The sequence below is a fragment of the Stegastes partitus genome, unplaced genomic scaffold (genome assembly GCF_000690725.1).
Source record: "Stegastes partitus isolate 25-593 unplaced genomic scaffold, Stegastes_partitus-1.0.2 Scaffold980, whole genome shotgun sequence".
Lineage (NCBI taxonomy): Eukaryota > Metazoa > Chordata > Actinopteri > Pomacentridae > Stegastes > Stegastes partitus.
The window spans coordinates 183,107-206,455 of NW_007578711.1; the positions used below are offsets into that span (position 1 = coordinate 183,107).

The 23,349-nt window shown below is 45.6% G+C and overlaps 1 protein-coding gene across 1 annotated transcript in view; it reads left to right on the top strand.

Annotated features, from left to right (window-relative positions):
• Positions 1-23,349, top strand: part of gli3 (GLI family zinc finger 3) — a 100,633-nt gene that overhangs the window by 21,008 nt on the left and 56,276 nt on the right. Inside the window, exon 3 of the mRNA XM_008294625.1 lies at positions 15,728-15,973. Within this exon, the coding sequence (XP_008292847.1) occupies positions 15,728-15,973 (246 nt within the window). The remainder of the gene's footprint in view (positions 1-15,727; positions 15,974-23,349) is intronic.

Here is a 23,349-nt window from a genome sequence, read left to right on the forward strand (position 1 = left end):
TTTTCCTTGGCGTTCCCTTGTCGTTGGCAATATTGGAAGGACAGGGGAGGGAGAGGAGAGAGGAAGGGAGGGAGGCTTGGGGGAAATGGAGCGTTGGGAGCAGATCATCCCTCAGCCCGTGTCACAGCTATGACAGCCGCATGATCCGTCTTATTAATGAAATCATTGATCACTTGATGGGACTCATAATCAACTGTTTCTCCGCTGTGTCCTGCCCCATCTCCTCCTCCGCCTCCTCCTCCCTCCTCATGCTGCCACCTCTGCTTTCCGCTTTTTTGCCCCTCGATTCCCCAAATAATGAACCATATAACTACAGAGGAATGATTAATTAATACACAAAATTAATAAGGACACCCACCGCCTGACTGGAAATGATTCTGCAATCGTAGATCTGATGGGAAAATGTCAACAAAATACCTGCTCTTTTTTTTTATTTTATTTACTACTTGCACGAGTTGTTTGTGGATCACAGCAGCTCAGAGGTGATCTGTGTCATCTGTATTTGTGTTGTGCTGTATGTATTTGACGGGGACCAGAGAAGGGAAGCAGGGGCCCCCTTCACGTTACCCTGCTCTGGGCTCTGCCTGTGGGGGCTAATGAGAGAGAACTGATGGAGGGATAAGGGACCTCATGGGAGCGCTGGCTGGCCCATGGGTCAAACAGCACAATGGAGGAGGCGTTATAGAGCCTGACACACAACCCCACACAGGAAAACTGGCTTTTAGTGTCAAAAGACCTCTGTATGGTACATACATAATACATAGAAATACATAAAAACTTATTATGTGCGAAGAAATGCATAAAAGGAGATGCAAATTTAACCACTTTGTGCCTGTTTTCATGGTCGTGCACGATGAGATGTGTCAAAAAAAAAAAGAAGCTACCTGTAGATTAGAGTTTGCAAATGTGCACACACAGTGGATGTGCCTCTTCTTTACTGGTGAGCCATAGCCATTTCATGGACCTCTGCACTGAAGGCAATTTCCTGCAGCAGCAGGGGGACAGACTTTGGCAGAGCCACCTCACGGGGGCCTGAGGCGCAGGATTAGCTTAGCCTCGCTGCTACTCGGGGCGGAGGGGAACCTCAGCTGCCCGGCCCACTGCAGCCCTGCCTGGCCTCTCTTGTCTGGCAGACTTCCGCCTGCCCAGATCTGCCTGCTGGGGCCCCACTGCTCATCCACTGCTGGAAGATGCATATAAGCCACTGCCTCAAGACTTCTGTGAGTCTGTGGAGATGCAGCCAGAATTTAGCTGTAGTGGAATTGCATCTTTTTCTTTTTTTTTTTTTTTAGTCAGGGCTCATCCTACTTGTTGTAGCAAGTGTTGCACTCAATGAAAACTTTAGAATTAGCACTCAAACTAAATTCCTGTGTAATACAATGCAGGTCTTGTTCATGATATTTTGGGAAACCAACGTTTTTTTTCCCCCCCAAATGTTCATTTTTGTGCCTTTTAATGACAGAGAGTGGAGACGCAGTAATTATAGGGGAAGACAACTGGGCAACTGGACATCTGCTAACTCACTGCTCAGTATTTGTGCCCATTTGGTGTTAGCACTAAACAGTTGAGTATTGGGTCGCCCCATTCTGACCAACTGTTGGGGCTACGTTGTACTCACAATAGCAGTTGCAAAGACCTGGAAACACATTGACATCAGACAGGACAAAAAAACAGAAGCAGCTGGCAAATGGAGGAGTTTCTAAAAAAGCCAACAGTTTATGCTCCTTATTGAGACCCTTTGAAGTGTCAGTAATAGCATTTTTTACACAGGAGAACTTGGTGGATGTGCATCTACAGTACGGTACATCAAATCTGAACCAGAAAGTTGTTCCATTATTTCTTCTGAGTAAGTTTGGCAACATAATCTACTACACCATTTGTACGTAACGACAGTCCTTGAACTACTCATCTATGAAATCACTCCCTGTCACAAAAGTTTACCAAATCTAAGCTTAAAGTTACTATATTTAATCAAAATCTCTTAATTTTACATATCTCATTAAAAAAAATCCACCAAAAGTAAACTTCTTGCTCGAACCAGGTTCTGTAAAAATATATCTACACTTATTGGTGAAGCCATGAGGCCATTGTTGACTCAAATGTGACATTCACATGCCAAAAATTCAAGGATTTTCAGCTGAACTGCCAGATGTATTCACACAACAAATAGAAGAAAAATATGGAAGTCAATCAAAAATGTGAAAGTAGTAAAATATCTGTAGTATGTAGAGCCACCATTTCTTTTTTTTCCCAAGTATTGGTAACACTTGTGGGCACTTGGAAAGTGATGTGCATGTTGATTCTGTTTGTTTTTTTCATTTTTGTTTAATAAAAAAAAAGATTTCTGGCATTATAAGTGTGTCACACTAAACAGACAATATTTTCGAGTCCCTCTGCTTCTATACATAATTATGTTTCTATAGAAGGGAGTCGGATTTCATGCTATGTACTTGTACAGGTCGCACTCTAAATTTGACATCTCAGTCTTAGTTTTTTAATTCTAATATGTTGTGAGAGTTCATGCTGACCATCACAATGGCTCCTTAAAGGAACCTGAGGTCATTCTCACTGACACGCTGAGAACCAGAAAGGCCTCGGAGTCAGAGGTCACCCGGGTCAGAGACAAGTCTCTGAAGCACTGGCCAGCCTCTTAAGGACAAATCAGCTCGCAGTGACAGAGAGGATGGGAGCACATCGACCAGCCTCACCCTGCTGGATCTGCTCCTCTCCCTCGGAGGCAGAGGCTCAGGGGCGACCGAGGGCCCCATAAACTCATAAACCAATAAAGTGGGGAAACAGCAGTTGATTATTCTACCATTCTGTCCATTTGTCGGTAGGCATCAGTGGCCTCCCTCCTGCCAGGAGGAACAAAGCAGGAGTGTCCTGACCCTGCCAGGAGGATTTATTGTGGTGTGTTCTTCTCCGCGTCCTCCCTGTTTTGTTTGCTCGCTCTCTCCTCCTCACCACAGTTGGGTTCTTGCTGAATGGGACTTAGAGGATGAAGTAGCAACCAGTGGCCTTACCACCAGGGTTGGATTTTATGAAGGGATGACATGTGCATGGAGAAAGACAGATCCTTCCTGTGAACTTCCCTCTCTTTTGGATTCTGTGTGCAATTTTATTTACATAAAGATACACTGTGCATATTAAAGCAGCTGCATCATTAGTTGTTCAGTTATCATGCAACTGCTTGTGAATAAGTTGTGGGTTTTGGTTCTTTGTTTGACAAAAAAAGCTAAAAAATGACACAAAAACAATTCGCATAATCACATGCATCATGAAAAAAAGCAACAAAACTGAATCAAGGAAATGCCTCAAATGAAAGGAAAGCCAGAAAAAGACTGTATAGTATTAGGAGGACATCTTTCTTTCTGACATGCATTGGCATTTGCTACCTAAATCATTCGTGAAGAAGGTAAGATAAAAATAGACAGCTTAAAAAAAAAAACTTGTTCACATTGTAGTTTTAAAGAGACAGCAAACTTACTGTGCTGCACTTCAGTCCCATAAAAATGCCTTTCTGAATGTAGGCTGATGTCCAGTTAAAACACCCGCAACTATTTGACTGCGTTCGTATCGCTGCTTTGAGTTTGAAATTTATGTTTTTCGTCCGAAGCAGGTTGTATATTTCGGGCCAGTTACTGCTCTCTGGTCAAAAAAACTCGCTGGATTAAATCAAGACATGCTTTCAGATTTGAGGGAGTAAAAGGGCCCCCATAGCCCCTAATCTCTCTCCCCTGACCTCCACACCCCCTGGGCCTTGACTCTCACCCCTCTCCCTTTGCTCCCCCTCCCCTCGCACCGCCCCGACTCTCTCCCTCGCAGTGCGAAAGAGGAGCTAGGATCAAAGGCCATAAACCATGGCAGTGATTTCTGGTGATTGATTAGAAGCAGAGGTTGAGAAGCAGCAACTCTCTCCCCTCCGTTCTTCCCACCCTCCGGTACTGTGCACGTATTCTCCCAGGGCTCTCGTAAATAGCTCAGGCTTTAAGTGTGAAAAGAGTTGCCACGATTGGCAGACGGAGCCCAGAAACACATCCGTGCCGAAGCGGCTTGGCCAGTTTTTCTGCCTCTTCTTCTTCTTCTTCCTGGATGGCAGGGGGGTGTCAGTTGATAAGAACCATTTGTTGTCTTGCTTGGATCTGGGGAGGGACAGTGTAATCCCCTCGCCCTGGTCTGTTCGCAGAGCTGGAGGAAAAGAGCAGAGGAGAGGAGGAGGAATTGATTTTCAGAGCGAGGGCATGCGGAGAATTGAACTCAGATGTGTAGCAGAGACAGGGTTTGAAAGAAACATTCTACTTGCGGGGAAACAAATGTCTGTAGCTTACAGCAGAGGGGCCGTGCAATTTGAACTTGAGTAAGTCCTTCTAATGTTAATCAATTGCATAGTTGTCTTTCACCATTCCCTCCCTCCCCCTCGCCTCCTCCTCCTCCCCCATGTCCCACGCACAGCTCAGCCCGGAGGCCTCTTGACAAGCAAGTGGTCCTGTAAAGGCATTTTAATAGGCCGTGGCCATTCAGTGGCAGCGAGATTAATGCACCAACCAAATCTCCCACGTGCACGCTTTTTTTTTTTTTTTTGCACACAAACACACACCTCACCTGGAGCTGTGAGTCTAATGATGTTAGGAGTGTGGGCCTCGCAGCGACAGCTCCAGTCCTGCGGAGATGTGTCTCATGTCAGACTTTGCGCCAGACAGACTCCAATAAGGAGAAGGAAAAAAAAAAAAAAAAAAAAAAGGGGTGGCGGCAGGGTGGGGTGGGTGTTCTTCATCGCAGCTGGAGCAGAGCCAAAACTAAAAGTGCAATTCTCAGAAGGTTTTGTTTTTCCTCTGTGGTATTTACAAAGTGATTGAACGCATTTTTGAGTGTCATGGAGTATCTCATTACGCTCTTAAAAGCTTTTTATCCATCCACATGCTGTAAGATATGTACACACGCGTCGCACACTGCAGATTCTCGCTCATACATGCGTGCAGACACTCTGGTTTTCTCTCACTTTTTTTTTTTTCTCTTCCCCCCCACCACCACCACCACCAAACTGTACACTCACACACAGTGTCGGTGCAGCTGGAGGATGGGCCGGCGTTATTAACTGTTTGGCGACCTCATGACTTCATCTTCGGTGCTGTCAGAGGCGGCCCACATTATGTCTCTGCTCGGCTCAATGGGCTCTTTGTTCTGGCTTGGCTCTGGAGCAGCTCAGCATGGGGCTGCATGAGTCCAACAGTCCCACTGCGGCTCGAAGTTTTAGAGGGGAGGGAGGGAGAAGGATGGATGTAGGGAGGTAGGGGATGGAGGGAGGGAGGGAGGGAATGTGCGGGAAAAGGGATGAGGAGAGATTGAGGAGATTTGGGAAAGACATGGGAACTGGGAGAAGACCTCTGAGAGCGTGGGGTGTGAAGAGGAAGCCGGGAGTGTGTTTAGGAGACGCGAAGAAAAGCCAGAATGAGATGCATGAGGTGGGATGCAGACTGAGAGGAATGCAACAGGCTACAGGTGAATACCAAAGTGAGCATCCAAGTTTTTTTTTTCTTTTTTTTCTTAACTTGAATGAATTTTAAACACCGCTCCCCTTCCATCTCTGTGATTCATTCCTGTAAAAACACCAGATTATGAAGGCAACATGTCAGCTGAGCTGCGGCGGCCGTCCTCGTGCCCAATGTGGGATTAATGGAAAAGTAAAGCGGAGATTAGAGAAGGAGGCGAGGGCGGAGGATTCCACTGGTGGGAGTGACAGGAGAGGTCATACATGAGGGGAGCTTATTACTGAAGGAGGGGGGGGACAGCAACGGGAGGGAAAAAAGTAAGTGAGGAAAATGGACAGCGTGTTGAAGCAGGGGGTACGATGAGGGGAAAATTGAGGGTTGAAAAGGTTAAGACAATGATCTGGTACATTATATGTGGTTGGATAAAGGAATGCGTCCCATGTTTGGAATGTTTATTAAGAAATATCTGCTTTTGATCAGTAAAACTAACACCATGTCCTATTAATTGTCATTCTGCTGGTTTGATTAGAAATCCACATTGTTCGTTTAAACTTTCTTATGAAGTAACTACGTGGGCAAACATGCTTATTCCAGATGTACGTTTGTAAAACTGCATTTTGAAGTAGGGTTGTAGAGGGTTGCACAATATGCGATGTGCACAATAGTCATATTGCAAGAAGCGCAGTGTGAAGTAAGGCAAATTAAAACACGCCACACTCGCACAGTTCTCATTTTCCATGACTAATCTGCAAGAGAAGTCTGTCAGATAGAACATTGTTTACTCCGGTGTAAGCGCTTTTTTTCAACCTTTATTTACAAGACACAGTTTGTTGACATGCAGCCTTCACATGTGCATGGCAAAATTAGAGAGGAACAGAAGAGAAACACACACAAAAAAGAGGGTTTACTTGCAAAAACAAACACAAAAGATGACACTGACCAAAAACAGGTACTCTGTCTTGCAGTTTTTGCTCTCACACGAGGCAGCGCGACTTGTTTGACTTTTTAAATCAGCACCACAAAGTTAAATCTGAATGCCATCAAAAGCAAAAAACCAACTAATCTGGATGCTTTTACCAGTGTTGCACCATATAAGAAATGCCCCAAACATTTTGCAGTCAAAAAAGTCTTCAAAGTAAAAAATTTTCCAAGAAAAAATAAAACAATTCTATGCAGATACACTGCCCTACTATATATATATTTTATATTACATCCAGTCATGTAAGGAAAATTTGTATGGTCAGTTTTTTCCAATATTGTGCAGCCCTAATTTGAACCTTTCTTATATGAATATCCCCCAACATTCTTCAAAAGAAAACCTCAAGGTGCACCATATTAAATGGTTATTTGATTGTTTGTTAATATTAGAACTTTGCTTCTTTCTGTCTGATGTCATAAACTCTCCTGAATATTTTTGTACCCACGACTGTTGGTGGCTACTGCTGGAGGTATCATTGCTCTGTTGTTGAAACTTCGGAAATGGAAAGTGTACCTAGAATCTGGAAGTAAACTGCTTTTAACTGTTAAACAGGCCTTCAAAGTGCAATCTGTAGCTTCAGCTCCTCATTAATTGTGTTAGAAACATCATTTTAAGCTTGTTGATTGGATGTTCTATGCCCTAGTTCTCCTTCGATGTCATGCACCGAACAAAAACTTATTTCTGGAGTCCTGGACCCCTCAAATATCAACTCCCTCTTCATGTAGCAGCTCCGTGACACCAGACTCACGCCGTCTGATCTATCCTCAAACATTTAAGACAAGAGTTCCAGCCGCTTGTCCAGTATATTGTCCAGACCTGCAACTTTCTCCCTGCATTGCGCTTTCCGTCGCATTACAAAGGCATTAATCTAATCACATAGAAAATCTTGTGCCTTTTCATCCCCTCGCTCACCTCCAACCTCCAGCCCCTTCCCAGCAGACAGTGTTTAAGTCTGTTTTGGCCAACATGGCAGATCCTGTAATCTGCAGGGTTTTCTCTGCCCGCTGCAGACGCTGTAATGAAGCGGTCCGCGACTCACCTGTATTTTGAGGTGGAGAGGGGTGAGCTACGCCCTGTTTATTAAGCGGACCGCTGTCACCGGTATCACACGCTGGGTTAAGGTGAGGGTCAGGTGTGGAATTTAGTTGCAAACGCAGCCCAACCAGATGACAGCAGATTGGAAGTTTATAAAGGGTTCTTTATGAGCCAAACCGGCATCTTGTAGGTCCTGATGAAAATCTGTAGAAAACGAACTAACGTGTGATGTTGTTGCAAAGTTAAAAAAGTCGACTCAATCAGCAACTGAAGGTTTTTTGACTCGGGGTGGCTTAATGCGTGCTCAGAACAGCCCCTCATTGTGGGAGCAGAGCGCAGGAGTCAGTTGAGTTGTGTTATTTTTATGGCATTTGGCTTGTAGTTTGGAATTCTGATTGTCATGCTCCCTGGTAAAAAGGCCTTCTGTCCAAATGTGACGGGTTAGAAACTGTAAGCATTACCAGCTGCAGCATCAAAGCTCCAGGCATGCTGTTCATTTAACCCAGATCCGTCACACTCATGTGTAGCCCCCGATTCAACCTGTAATGTAGACATTCAGCAGAATGCATTAGACTGAGACTAATGTAGATTTATAGATGCGAATTAACTCCCAACACCTCTCTACCTGGGAAATGTCAAAGATCGCTGACTACATTTGAATATATTTGGCTCAAGCGCTGTTAAGGAAATTAACACACATTTACATGGTGAAAGTGTGACCTGCTGTTACTCAACAGGGTTTTGGTTCAGTGTTGGTTCAGCTAACAGGTAGTTTTAACCCTCTGAGCCCCAACAATTTGCCTGAAGGTTTGAAAGGCATGTTATCCTTGATGACGCTATCAGAGCTAGAACTTGTAAAAACAGAACGAATCTTCAGATTTTCAACTTTTCCACATTCCTTAAATGAATCATGTGTGATGTAGAGTTTGGTCACGAAAAAGTAACCACATCTAAGCTCAACATCGTCAAACTCACTTCTACATGATTCATTAAAAAAATTCAACAAAAACAAACCTTTTTAAATAACCGGGTTCTATAAAAAAGAAAAAATTCTACAGTCCTCAGTCCAACCGAGAAGCTGTGATTCACCTAACTGAGGCTAACGAGCATGTGATGAAAATTCTGACATTTTTTTAGCTGAATTGCAAATAGAGCTTACACACAGCAGCTGGGAGACATTTTTTTTTTCTTTTACAAATTTCAAATTTATTATTGAAATTTATTTACTTTTTTGCCATTAGATCTTTTCTACACTTAACACAAGATTTTTTTTGTTCTCTCAACTTCTAGTTATGGCTGTGCTGTTTCTATACAGGTGCAGGACTTATATAATACAATGCACTGAAACTTTTGTGAGCCATAGGAAAAAAAACAAACAAACACCCAAAAACTGCTCAGGACTCAGAAGGTCAGTGACCAGTTTCAAGTTCATCCCATCAGTTGTAGGTCAACATACACAGAAAAATAAGAAGCTGAGATGACTGTGGCAAGAGATCACAGACAGCAGGAGGGGAGAGTAGATGAACCACCTTACAAGGTGTTTCCAGAGATACTGAGTTTTGTTCTTCACCGACTGAGACAGAATGAAGAATATCAGCTATTTTCAACGAAAATGACCCGGAAATGTTTTTTCTAGTCGCAGTTTTCACACTTGTGGACTCTCAAACTCAGAAGTTTCGTCTCTGTTTTGCCGAGCAGGTGTGAGCAGCGATCAGCGGCAACAGAGCAGGCAGCGAATTAGACAGACAGATCTGAACATCCACAGGCTTAATCACCATGGAAGAGAGAGGCAGAGAGTCCACTCTGGACTTAGACGTTCACCAGTCATTGATAAAGTGCTTAGCAGCAGGAAAATTAATGAATCCGGCCTGACTGGTGGAAGAGGGGGGGGGGGTTTGGGGGGTTGAAGGGGAGGAGGAGGGGGATGTGCGGGGGGGTAATCCTGTTCCAGCTAAATGGCTGATCCCTCTCATTCCTTAGATATCAAATGTCAAAAGTTAAATTAGCCTGCTAGCCTCAGATACGAGTTAACATGCTTTTAAACGGGGCGTGGGGCGGTGATTCCTGCCTCCCTGGGGACGGCGGGCAGGTGCCTTTGAAGTGTCTAATTATCCAACTCCTAGTTAGTGCTGGAAAACTATCTTAATGGAGGGCCCATGTCTCAATGTGGTGCACTAAAATGCACTTAAACACATGTAGCCCAACGTGTGAGTGTGTAGTTCCAGTTTAAACAAGACCATTCGGATCGTAGCACGGATGTTAAGTTTGACCTATTAAAAGTTACGATTTCATTCTGCAGTATAAGGTGGGAAACATCCACAGTGGCATTTTGGATCATATTTGATGTGCTTGAAATTGCTGTATTATTTTTTCTATTTTATCCAAACTGTTGGCTCTGTGTTTCTTTGCTTTGGCTGGATATCCATTTCTCTTGGCGAGCCGTTCCTAATCTGAGTGCCACAGACTTGGTCCGGATCACTCTGGTGTCAGAAGTGGGATTCCAGTGTTGAGGCCCAGTGGAAAGCTGGCCCACTCCGGTCTGGTGGGCAGCGTGCCCAGATTCACCCTAGAAGAACCACTATCCCACACGGACATGATTCTGCCCCAGTCTGCCCTAGCACACAATCATTTTACATTGTTACAGAGGACATTATAAGTGACTAACAGGTTATGGCTGGTGATAGCGGGCTTGTGACTGTCTGAAGCAATGCTAATACAGTCTATAAGCCAATCAGAGCACTAAATGGCATCTTTTGCTTTGAAGCCTTGATCAAATGCATCTCTTGGCGTTTGATTCCTCAAAGAATGCAGGCCAAGATGCCCTTTGAGTGAAAAACCTTAAAAGCCATAACTATCCGTGGTCAAAAACGCATCAGTGTGCATTTTGGAGTCAGGGCTTTCAGCTCTCTCCCTGCAATGCTCATTGCATCCTCACAATGTGGCCCTGATGAAATGGTAGTGGGGTTTCGGGCTGCTCTATGGTGGGGCTGTGCCCCTAATGGGTGAATAAGGGGTAGCTGGGGGCAGGCGGAGGCTTGGCACGACACAACCCTGCTGTGAGGCTGATTTGAGGTGAGCGCGGGGAAGGAGGAAGGAGCCAAGCAGGCTTTGATTTGCCCCTCCCCAGCCCCGGGGCCTGGAGGCTGGGACTCAGAGATGCTGAGCACTGGGTGCGTCCCAGCAGACCCCCGGCGGCAGAGAGCAGGCTGGGACTGCAGGTTGTGGAGCAGGGGGTTGGGGCTCAGGCTGCCGAGAGCCAAATTGAGATGTGGGAGTCGTCGAATTTGCCTAGATGAATATTGAAGAGGGCATTTGCGGGCGCTGTGTGGGAAATCAGCAGCTGACAATAGACTGCTAACCAGGAGAGGGAACATCCTGACCTCTCCCTGCAATTCGTCCAAACATCCATCACACGCTGATGGTTAAATAATACACCACCGCGGATTCACTCTGCAGAGACAGAATCAAACATGAGTGCAAAGTTAGAGGGAGTGAACTTTATATTTGCTGAAGTTCTCCAGAGCCCTGACGGATATTTTGACTGGAGAATGCAAACTATCCTGCCCACAGATATCACAGTAATGACCTCATTCTGCCTTTTGACATTTAGATTATTTGTCAGGAAGATGCTCGAAAGTCACCCTTTTGAGGCGGATACGGGAGGCTCCATTAGGACTCAGTAACCTTCACATAATGCATAACTGAACTCCGTTGTGGAGAAGGCACCAAGCTTCTTGTGGCACTGAGCCTATCAGCTAAGAAGTTGATCAGAAAAATACCTCACACAATTGCAGTAATCCCCCCGTGCTCCTGTTGTTGAGTTTGAGCGGTCTCTCTCTCGCTCGTATTTCAGCCTGCGCTAATCGTGAATGATTCCCTCTGTCTTTAGCGCCAATGCCAGGGCCGGTGAATCAGGTACATAAGCCTAAGCCGCTTGGAGAGGTGCTCTTATTAAACTCTAGCCAGCTGCTGGAATTTTTCTTCCCCCTCTCATTGTTAATTGGGGAGTCTTGAGTCTTTCCCGGGAGTTGATTTGCAAGAGAAAGAAAAAAGGAGCAAGAGATTATTGCACAGGAGGAGAGGAGCTTTGAAGAAGTGTTTTGTGATTTCACCGTATATCCTCCACTCCTCTCCTCCTTGTTCACTCTCCATGTGCTCCCCAGCCAAAACCTGTTTGTGCCACTGACAACAGTGCTTTGAGAAGTTAGAAGGTGGAATACAGCATATATCTGGCTCAGAGGTACAACAACACCTCCTCTGATTTTTTTTTTTTAGGCTTTTTAGAAAAACGAAGGGGGGGAAGAACTGCAGCGTGCAATGGCCCTTTGTGCACCCCTGCATGTCCCGGCTTTGGAGACTCTGTTTGACTGAGTTCAGGCTGGAAGGCAAATCAGATGCTTGAGAGTCAAGGACAGATTGGCATGCGGAGGAACAACAATCCTTGTTCCTAACCTCTACCTCTAGAAAATGCCTTCAAAAACAACAAGCCAAGGGTTTTGTTTCACTTTCCATCGCTTTGAATTGCCTGGGCACCCTTAACTTTAGCCCCCCTCCCTTGTCCCGGCGCCCAGCTCTCAGAGGTGTTGGCCCCACTCCATATCTCATTATCTCTTTCAAAATTTCATTTTGTCATTGCATCCACGCTCTCTTTTATACCGCCATATTAAAGGCCATGCATAGGGGTTTTCTCCAAAGGTATTTGAAGCAGAATCTTACAATAGAGACCCCAGACAAGCAGAAAAAAAAAGAGAGGGAGAAACCTGGGTTTTAGGATTTAATGAGTGGCTTGCTGGGGGTGAAAGAAGGATAGGAACCAAGTGAGGGAGAGAGCAATAGAGAATGCATTTGTCGAGGGTCAGAGAGAGAGGAGAAAGAGTAGTAAGGGAGGAAGAATGCAGGAATGGAGCACCAGGTACCATTATAGTGGCAGAGAAAGCTCCTGAAATACTAGAGCTGGGGCGTGTGCTCTGATCAGGACGGCAGTGAGCACAATTACCTTCTTTTCAAATCCTTCAGTGACACTGCGGGAGGAAGGAGGACTTTGAAACTTGAAAGGCAGGAGCTCGCTTTCAACCTCAAACGCGAGCAGGAAAGGGCTCTGAAATTTGTTCAGTGCTCCCCATCCACCATTAGCTTGTTTCTTCCTCTCGCCTCCAGGCATTTAAGCGCTTTTTGAAAAGATGTTAAGAAATTCAATCACCATAGAGAGAGAGCGGGATAGTTCTTTTTTCTGTTTTTTTGAGAGGCATGCTTTCCTCTGGTCCACAGAGGACCGGCCTGCTGCTTTTGTGTTGGGCTGAATAGACCTGCAAACTGGTAGAGGACTGGATGCGGCAACCATGGGAAAAGAGGGGGAAATAAAAGAGGAATGAAAAATGAGGGAGGGAAAAAGGGAAAGGGTCTGTTGGGCGGATGGTCAGAGTTGGAGGAGAGTTGAACTTTTCAAAGTTGCATGTGTTTACCTGTGTCTGCTCTGTCTTCATTAGCCCGTTTTTTGACAGATACTCAAAGTGTTATAAGGATACAAGAAAGTTTCCAGCAGCAGGTACGAACAGCAACACAAGAAAAACTTGAAACTCGCTCTCTTCCACTGAGAAGTCAAGGAGTCAATTGACCCTTGTGCTGCAGAGTGTTTGTTTAACCATTTAAGGTCCTATGAATTGAAGTAATGAAGCCCCTTAAGGTGGTATATGGTAGAATGATGAACCCCCCCACACCCCTCTGGGATTTCCAGGGTGACTGGAGGGGGATGGCGGGAGTGTGACAGTGCCGTGATTGAACTATTAGTCGCTTGACCTGCCTTGGAGGAGAGAGACATATCTGAATAGCAGTGGGGGTCACTCGGAAAGAAAAACAAGAAAGATGGGGAGACGGACTGAACAGGACAAATTAAAAAAAGCCAACAAACAGCAGCGTGGAGTATATTTTTCTGTAAAAGTAAGCAGTTCAGACTTGTAGTTTTTCGCAAGTCAAAGCTACCCTTTCTAAGGCCCCAGTGATGAATCTATTTATGAAACATCAAGTATCTGTATGAAAGTAAGAAAATGAGCTCATAAATATGTAGACAGTTTTTTCCTTCCCAGATGTAATGCTAGATTTTCTGGATGTGAAGGAGCTGAGCGTACACAGTGGGAGCCTGTGCTACACACAGCTACATGCTCTACCCTTAGCTGTGCTTGCTCCCTGCATAGTTTACAGTCTTCCTCAATCCATGTCAGGAGATGAACCCAATTCTGAAATCCCTTTATGTTAATATTGCGCTTTGCAAGCGCAGACCTATTAATCCAGCTTTAACCGTATAAGTTGCATTATTCCCTTAATAAGATCACTGGCTGTGCAGTATAGGATTAAATACTTATATCATAACTGACACTGTCATTTCCTGCGGATGAGAGCGACTTGCCTCTCTGGCTGTCAGTTCCGCGTTAAGAATCCTTGAATCCGCTGCCAGTGCTGCGCTCGGGCACGGCTGGCCCGAACGCAGGTAATGGATGTGGGAGAGTGAGGGGAATAAAAGCGGGACCCTCGGGTTGCTCCTCCTGCGCGCTCTCTCTCTTCGCCTTCTCTCAATCTCATTCTCTCTTTCTGTTTCTCTCTCTTAACCTCCTCCTTTCTGATCGCTTCTCTTCTTCTGTGAAGTGGTGCAGCACTATGGCGGCCCTCTTCGCCGCTCAAGGTAGCGCTCTTTAATCTGGCCCTCTCCTCTGTTCCTAATTGGCAGTTGGATGCTGTTGGGTTGCAGTGCGTAGTGGGGGAGCCGCTCACACCGCCAGGCTGCTAATACTACAGAACCTTTGGCGCCGACGCAACGGCATTTTGCCAGTTTCTCAGTGAGCGACATGAATACGAGAAAGAACAGTGGAGTGTAGTGATGACCAGCACACTCAATGGTGAAATCACAATAATAATAATAATAATTGCATATAAACCGGGGCTGAATGTGGAGACCAGGCACAGAAAGCTGGAGTTGAAGAACGTCGCTGTGGGCAGAAAATCAGGGGTTTTACCTGAAAACTACTAAATATTTTTACCCATCTAGATACGATTATTTGTGTTAAAACAAACATTGATTCTCATTTTGAAGTAATGCTTAAACAACGTGGCCAAAATCAAGTGATTATCTGCTTTTTTTAAAAAAAGTAGATTATCTGGAATCAACTCAGCTTAGGTCACTCTTTCCAGAGTGCACCAGGTATGAAATTTCAACCAGTATATGAAAGTAAAAATGTGGTCCAAAGCCATAAATATACACTGCCCACATCAGATGGTCCATATAACATTACCTTAAGTGTACAATGATCTGCAAATCCAAGTAACATGTTACCAATCATTGTACAGAAGTGGTTGCTGTGACAAACAGTGCAGTCAACATAAGTATCCCATTTCTATCTTTCCCTCTACAAAATGAAATCCATCTGGTTGCAGAAAATGAAACACTTTATCATTTATCTTGTTGAAATTTGAAAATGAAACAGAACCTGCTGTGCCACTTTCTGACTCTATATGGTGTCGTGCTACAGAAGAGACTAATACCGGGTCAGAAGGCGAGCTGACCCTCGTGCACGTCGGTTCAGAGGTCAGCGCCGAGGGGTCAGAGGTCGCGTCTTTCTGCTGGAGCTCAGCCCTTGAACTCAACTCCACATTTATCCCCTGTACGCAGCACGCCGAGGAGCTTTTTTCTCCCGAGGCCCCGCTCCTCCTAATTTTCCCCTCAGACAGAGAAAGAGAGAAAGATTTAGTTTGAGAACAGAGAGAGTTGAGGGGTGGGAGTAGGGGGGGGAGAAAAAAAAAAAGAGAATGAAGGAGGGTGGGGTTGATACAGCCCATGCCGCTTGTTAATGGGCAGCTTGGAATGCGGGCAGAAAGCCTGTGTTGCCTCCTCCATGGGAATCCATTTCTGTGTAAAAAGAACAGACAGAGCTGAATTTAAGAACATACGTTTTTGCAGCTTTATGAAATTAAGAAGTCGGGATATTTTCATCCACAGCGCCTGTTTCCTCACACACTTTCTGCCTCTGAGCTGGCACGGCGGAAGGCAGATTTACACCTATAATGCCCAGTATGTTTTAGTTGTGCAAAACTGATCTCCTGCTCCTCCCTCTACCTGCTTCCCTCTACGTGAACAGACTTCCTCACCCAATGCACCTGCTGCTCGCAACTAAAAAATAAAATATCATATTGTTTTAACATCAGGTTTCTGTTTTTTTTTTTTTTCTCTTGGCAGAGGACGAGAGTTCAGGCACGCCTTACCACCGCGAGAGGCGCAATGCCATCAGCTCCCAGGCCCCGACGGCCGGCGGCCCCGACAGGAGCGTGAACGAGGAGCCGTCCACCTCCACGGAGGAGAGGCCTTCGCTGCTCAAGAAGGAGCTGCACGGTTCCCTGCCCCATCTGGCCGACCATGCCCTGCCGTATCGAGGCACGCTGTTCGCGATGGACCCCCGCAATGGCTACTTAGATTCGCACTATCGTAAGTAGGGATCGACTGATATTTTAGACCTGAGTATTGGCCATCAAGAAAGGCCGATAACTGATATTTGAAGTCGATGAACGTTAAATGTAATGTTTTACCAACCTGTCATTCTTAACGAGGCTTCTTCATTAAGAAGGGTGCCTATAATGAAACGTGTAAAATAGAAATAGGAGTGACTCAATTAGGACGCTTTCCTTTGTTTATGTGGGATCAACTGCGATTGATCAGTTTGTCTCCTGTAGTTGCATCGGCTGTGCTGCTTTCCTACTTTCAATTCAATTCAATTCATTTGTATAGCGCAGTTTAACAACATGTCATCTCACAGCACTTAACATAGCAAGATGAAGACCATACGAATTTAAACAGAGAACTCAACAGTCCAAAGTTGCCTTTGGACTCCCTCTGAGCAAGCAGTCGGCACCTTAACCTTGCACTGTTGTGTCACTTTCACTAAGGTCCAAATAGTAAAGCATCATGAATAACTGTTTTCCAGACTCTGTTTCAGGATACTTTGTGGCGGCCTTCTAACTCAGCCGTTAGCATCGCCTTAGCCACTATGAAAGCATGCAGTCTCTGCTTGAGAGACACTTCTGAGACCATATAGTGACTACAGACAGAAAACGGTGGCTGCATCAGTCCTGAAGTAAAGCATTTATTTTAGCAATAATTTGTCAATAAAAAATACAAATACTGATAATCGGAAAAATGCCAACTATCGGCCATGATAATCGCTCAGGCCGACAATCTGTCTATCCCTAATTGTAACTCCACGAGCCACAAACACTTATAAAGTTGAGAAACTAAGCAGCTCAAGGACATATTTGTGCCGCCCCTAAATGCTGAGGTTCAAGTTTGCCTCTTTACTGTAGGTGAGAGGCAGCACTGCCAGATGCTTGATTAAGTCTGACAGATTAGCCCTTCTCTTACGCACACATGCAGACACACACTTGTGAACACATGCACGCACGCTTGTCTTGTTTTGTGCCTGGGAAGTTAGTATGGGGAACGGCCAGCGCGGCTTCTTAATTCCCTCATTAGGGGCCTGTCTGAACACAGTACTCCGCTTTCTCTCATCAGCACACACTTCAAAGCCCCAAAGCAGTGCCGAGTCAAACCTCACCACCCCCTACTCTGCCTCTCTCTCTCTCTCTGGGACTCGGAGACTGTGTGAGAGAAAGACAGAAGGAGAGAGAACGAGAGAGAGAGAGAGACTAACAGAGATGAAGCCCAGGAGATTGAGGTGAAGGAAGAGCTGTGGCTTGAGTGAGATAGGGAAGATAATTTGAAACAAAAGGTCAGATAGACAGTAGTAGTTAGATGGAAGTGGGGCTGTATGTGGAAAGAGGGTACAGGAGATAGATGTTTGGGGAGTAAGAGGCTGATTAGGGGGTTAATTTGGCGGCCACTGTAGCCAGGACTTTGCCTGCAGACAAGGATTTGATGTGATGGCTTGTTTAGTGTGGTTATATTGGCACTCAATTGGGATAGACAGAGTGGGACAGAAGGATTTAATCCAGTGGCAGTAATGAAAAGTCCAGTGGACCCCAACCTTATACTGTAACTCTATTTATTCAGCCACTTCATTAGCCACCTCTCCCTCGTGCTTGGGTGCCTGAGAATCACCAAGGTGCCTCTTTAAGGGAAAGGTTACTTAAAAGCAGGCAACGGTGCCGTGGACAGGACCCTCGAGGGCAGAACATTACTGCCCATTACATCCTGACCTAACTCAGCAACACTGCCACTTCTCATTTTATGTATGTGTGTGGGTATGTGTGAAGGAGCTCTGGTGGTTCCAGACCACTGAAGCCTTTGGGGTGGGAGGAGGAGGAGGAGGAGGCGGAGGCAGAGGAGGAGGAGGAGGAGGGGGAGGAGGAGAGGGTGGGGGTCACTCGTGAGGCTTGGGGTCATGTGGAAAAGTCACAGTCTGAAATGGAGAGTTCAAAAGCAGCAGGAAAAGTCAAAAGGGCCGTAGAGCTTCAAGAGGCTTTTCTTTGTGCGGCGGGAATCAAGAGGCTGGATGACTGCAATCATATGAAGCAGCGTAGAAGGAGAGCAACGTGATGCAAGTGATGCTTGCTGGGAAGCTATAGGCGTGATGCATAGATTTTATTCTCCTTCGACAGTGAAAGTGCCAGACATGTACCACTTTAAGCTTCTTAAGTACAAGGATTTGCCTTTTTTTTCTTTTTGGATATCACTGTGAATTGAATGTCTTCAAGTTTTTTGTTTTTTATTTCTAGAACAAACAACTTGACATGAAATTTGAAACAATGCAATATGCAAATTGCAAAGCCTGCAGTTTAGGACAGACATTAAACAGTGTGTCCGTCCCAAAGTTTAAACTTTATGTCAGTGGTTTTACAAATTCATGCCATCGTCCTTGTGTGAAAGTGTGAAAGTGACCCATTTGATGATATCTGATAGCTTGACTTAAAAAACTTGCATATCAAAAAGCAAAATCTGTCAAAAGAAACTCAATTAGATACTTTTCCTCAATTAATCAGCCCTACCTTTGTCCTTGGAAAATTCTGACTGGCACGACAAAATGATATGCCAACTTAAACATCTGAGCAGGTACAGTGCCTATAAAAAGTTTTCCCCGTGGCTTGCTTTTCAACATTAATTCATTTTTAGTTCACCTTAATCCTACACAACTTGTAGCTGGACTTAAAATTGGCTGTTTACTCAAGATTCTCTTACAATCTAACAGTTTTGCAAAGAAGAAATGAGGTAAAATAGCAGTGTCCAGATGTGCAAAGCTGACCTATCGATTTAAGTTCAATGCTGTAATTATGACCAAAGGTGCATCTTATCTACTAAATACTGACTTCAAGGGGGTGAATATGAGCAAACACTTATTTTATGTTTCAGATTTTTTAATTCCTGGGGAATACTGTGTAGAAATCTGGTTTCACTTTGACATAAAATAGTTTTTTTTTGTAAAATTTCGGCCCAAAAAGCCAAATTATATTGACTGTGGTTCAATATTGAAAAGCAATTAAAGGGGAAAAACTTCCAATGGGGATGAATACTTTTTATAGGCGCTGAATGTAGGAACTACAGTAAAAGACATAATTGATTGCCAGTGCTATAAAGAGAAATAACACCAGTAAAGATGAAAAATAACCAAGTTTTTACCTAGAAACACAAAGTCTATCTTCTGGTGTTTCCCATTGATGTGTCTCAGTCAATTCTCTGATCTTTCCTGCTCTCAGGAAGACTTATGATCCGAGATGAGAGCATTGCTGTGTAAAACACCTCCTCCTGGCCCCAGGTGTTGAGGACATGGGGTGTCCCTAAAGGCGGCGGTCCCATTCTGTCTGATTGAACCCAGTACCAGAGCTCAATCCCCATGAGCTTTGGCGGTCTGAGGGTCAGCAAAACGAAAGGGGTCCCCTTAAACCTCAGATTCGCCCCCCCCCTCCTCCCTCAGCTGCTTTGAACCAGAAGCCTGTAGCATCTGTCGCCACTCCTGCACCACAAGGTGTAAAAAAGCCACTGGCTCCTGTTCTGGTTTCTGGTTCCATACACAATCAAGCACACACTTTTTTTTTACACACACACTGTTACTCCACTAGCGGTAGCCCCTCTCTATGAGGGCTTTGTCACCTCCTAAATTCATCCCAGGTGTGCGTGTGTGTGATGGAGAGGGGGCTCTAAGCCTTTGTGCTGTGCTTGCACAGCGCGCCACGCCATGCAGCAGACAGCCAGGTAAATCCGATTACTCTTAGCGCTGGTGTGTGTCAGTGCTTAATGTGCCTAAATGCGATGGCACCTGCAGCCTCCCCACACCTGGCCACTGGGTCGTTACCGTGGTGGCGAAGCTCTGGGAGGTGTGGGAGTTGAGCAACGAGAAGAGAGCAAAAGGGGGGTTTATCTTCAGGGGTCTGGGTAAATCTCCGCTATTCACCCAGACTCGCCTTCTCCCACTCCTCTTATGTCCTTGGCCTAAGACTGTGTTTACTCTGTTTTTTTTTTTTTACACCCACTTCACGGCAGAAAAGAGGAAGCACCAAGGAAACATTGCTCCTATTGTTAGCATTAGCTAATCGTGGTGATGCCTGAGTCTTAGCCGCTTTTCTTGGGCAAACACTGGATAAGAGTCCATATCCTTCTTACCACGATGCTAATACATGGGGCTTTGCTGTGGGATAAGAAGAAAGGATTGAGATGAGGATTAATGAGGGAGGAGTCTTTTTTTTTTTTAAATCTTAATTGTGTGGAAGTGTGAATGGGATGCACGGCGCTGACATCTGTTTACATTGTGCGCTGATTAGCCGGTCAGTGGTCCTGCAGCAACAGTGAGCCCACTTGCTGGCGAGGCGTCTCCGCTTCCTCCAAGGGAATCCTCTTCTTTAAAGTGTCTCCTCTTCGCTCTTCTTTGCCAGACTAAACACATCCGTGGAGGGACTTAAGGCGCATCCCTTTTCAATGGCTTTCTTGCGAATGTTGAAACTGCACTGAAACACCCGAGAATGTTTAATGAAAGGGAGGCAGCTAGAGGAAAGTAAATTTGGCGAGCTTTAGAGACGACTCTTAAGTATTTTGGCGCCAAAGTGACATAACTTCTGCAACTGTTCTATATCTCTGATAGAGTGGGTCATCGAAGGGGGCAGAACAGACACGCTAAGTGTCTTAAAGCTGCAATTGCTGCCTATCTGTTCAATGGTCTTTTATTTAGCCTAGATCTGGCTTCCAGGGCCTAATCCCCACACCAAAGCCTTGCTGTCCTTGACTGATCTTAGAAACCAACCCAGCTAAGCTAGAGGCCGTGGAGGTATGGATCCTTTGGCCGAAGGATTCCTTCACATGTATCTTGGTAACCCCGCTGTCTGAGCCCGGCCAAAGGTGGCCGCAGTATGGATCATATAGGCCCTGTGTTCTGGAAAAGCTACCAGGAACACTGAGCCGTGGCGTGAAACCTGTCCCAGGGTTTTATGGTGTGGTGGGGGTGGTGGGTGTCCAGTCACAGAGGTTAAACTCTAAACTGCTGCGCTGAGCTGATCTCAGGTCTACTCGGCCGTAGCCGCCAGCCGCTGCCCTGGCGTCATTCTGTCTGCCTCTATATCAAAATGCAGCTGACCACTGAACTGAGTGAGCTAGCTGTCATCAAACCGAACGTGATCCACACAACAATAGCCCTGGACTCTGTACAGTTAATTACAACGCTTGGTCACTCGGTTCATATGGACTGCACAGACCCTTTCCTTTATGTCTTGCAAAAAGAGCAAGAAAAAAAGCAATTACAAAGCGTGTGTATGTATAAAAGGGGGAAAAGTTTTAAACAGAGAGCTGTTGTGAAGCTGCATTCAAAGAACAAGCTCTCTGGTCTCTTGTTGGTTTAAATGTGGCAACTGGCTGGGATACAGGTTCAAACATCCTCCCCCAAAGAACTGGGGAGTACAGAGGAGAGCCTGGGGTGAGAGGACACGTGCCTGTTTCAAGGGTAAGTGTTTGTCTTTGTGATTGTTTCAATATTGGCTTTTTGAGCGTGGTGGCACGGTGTAGTCCCCCAGCGGTGTGCCGGCACAGAGAAGCCTGGGGCACACTGCAGGCAATGGAGAGGGATCCCTTCCATCCACCTCCTTTCATCAAGAAAGAACAACATGGGCCTGTGCTCTGCTGTGGCCCCTTGGTCCAGCGCACCAGGGATAATCAGATGATCCCCTTTTATACAGCTTATTAGAGGCATCTCATGCTGTAAGATAGGCAATATTCTCACATGCATGTGCCCCTTTGTAGTGCTTGATGATTTAAGAGGGTTAAGCAGAGTTTGAAGTGCTTCGAGAATGCACTTTCATACCATCTTAAGGTCATGTGCTGCTCTTACCACAAAGCTGAACTGAATATCTCGGAATAATGGCAGTTCTTATTAACAATGACAGGATTAAATGCGAAGGGGCTAAGAAGAATTAAGAAGAATTTTCAGAGAACTGAAGATGCTCAAAGAAGAATACTCAGCATTTCTTAGTATCATTGCAGCAACATCTGTCAGCATGTGTAAAGTCTTTTCAAACGTCATTGGTTAATCAGTCCAGTCACAGAGGCATGTAGAAACAAAAGCACTTTGTTGATGGGAAGGCTTAACAGGAAGATTTGTTGTATCTTGTCCATCCAAAAGGAGAATAACTGCAGCAAGCCCCACTGGCTACAATATCATTAAGCACTATGCTATAAAAACAAGAAGACTAAATGCTCACGGGGGCTTCTCCTCAGCTATCTGGTTAAAGTCACAATATCTTCAGCTTTTTCTCTCTTCCTTAAGTTACCCTGTAGTCTCCAGTAGGATAATCACCTCTGTGCGCTGCGGGAGAATCAAGAGTTTTCTTGCCTTTCTACGTGTTTGTTTCCCGTATATCCAAATCTCATCGCTCCTTTTCTCTATTTGCATTCCTCTCACATAGTGGCAAAGATAAGCACCCTTATCCCGTCAGCCAACAACCCGTATCTTGCTCTTGTCTCTGGAGGGTCACAAGTATATATTGTTCTACACGAAGAAGAGGCTGATGAACACAGTATAATTAAAATGTTTCGAGCAGCCTGCTGAAATGTAAGATACCGCTGGAGAAAAGAGCAAGAGGAAGGGAGTGGAGGCTGAGTGCGAGGGTCTAAGTGAGACAGAGGGGTAAGAAGAAGAAGAAGAGAGAGGAGCGGGAGAGAGTGGAGAGGAAGGAGGAGGGGGTGTAACAAAGCAGAAAATGAAGAGAGACATAAAAGAATGGGAGCTCAAGGAGGTCAGGCCCATCACAGGCTTTAGTGTTGCCTTCAAAGATGCCTGGGACAGGTGGCAGCTCCAGACAATCTCGCACCACAGAGCAGCATCCTCTCAGGAGGAGATAAGGGATTCCTCCATCCAGGCACCCTCCTCCCACCTCTCCTGCACTCACACCTCCCTCATGCCCACCCCTCCTTCCCTCCTTCTCCTTCCTCCCATCCTGAGGTTCTCCCAGACGGGCTGCTTTGATGTGGCTCAGTGTGAGCGGGCAGCTGTAGGCCACGGGGCTGCAGCAGCGCTGCTGGGCCACTGGGCCGACGGACCGTTGGGATCCGACTCGAGCGCGGCTCAATCAGCGGGGCTCTCCGGTGCCCGGCACTTTCAGGTCTCATTAAAGCGCTCCGGCAGGGTTAATCCTCTTTAAGGTTTACATGGGCCCCAGTTTGTCTCTCTGCCCAGGCTGAGGGAACCCCTGGGCGCCACCTGCGTGACAAAGACTCAAATCACTGTGACACAAGTTCCCTCCATCTATACTGCTCCACTCCCCTTGTATGTTCTCCTCACTCTTCCCTCTTTCTCCATGGCTCTCACTTGCCTTCCCTGGTGCATTCTGCCTCTTCTTTCCTCCCCTTCCCTTGATAGTACCTAGGCCTGGTTG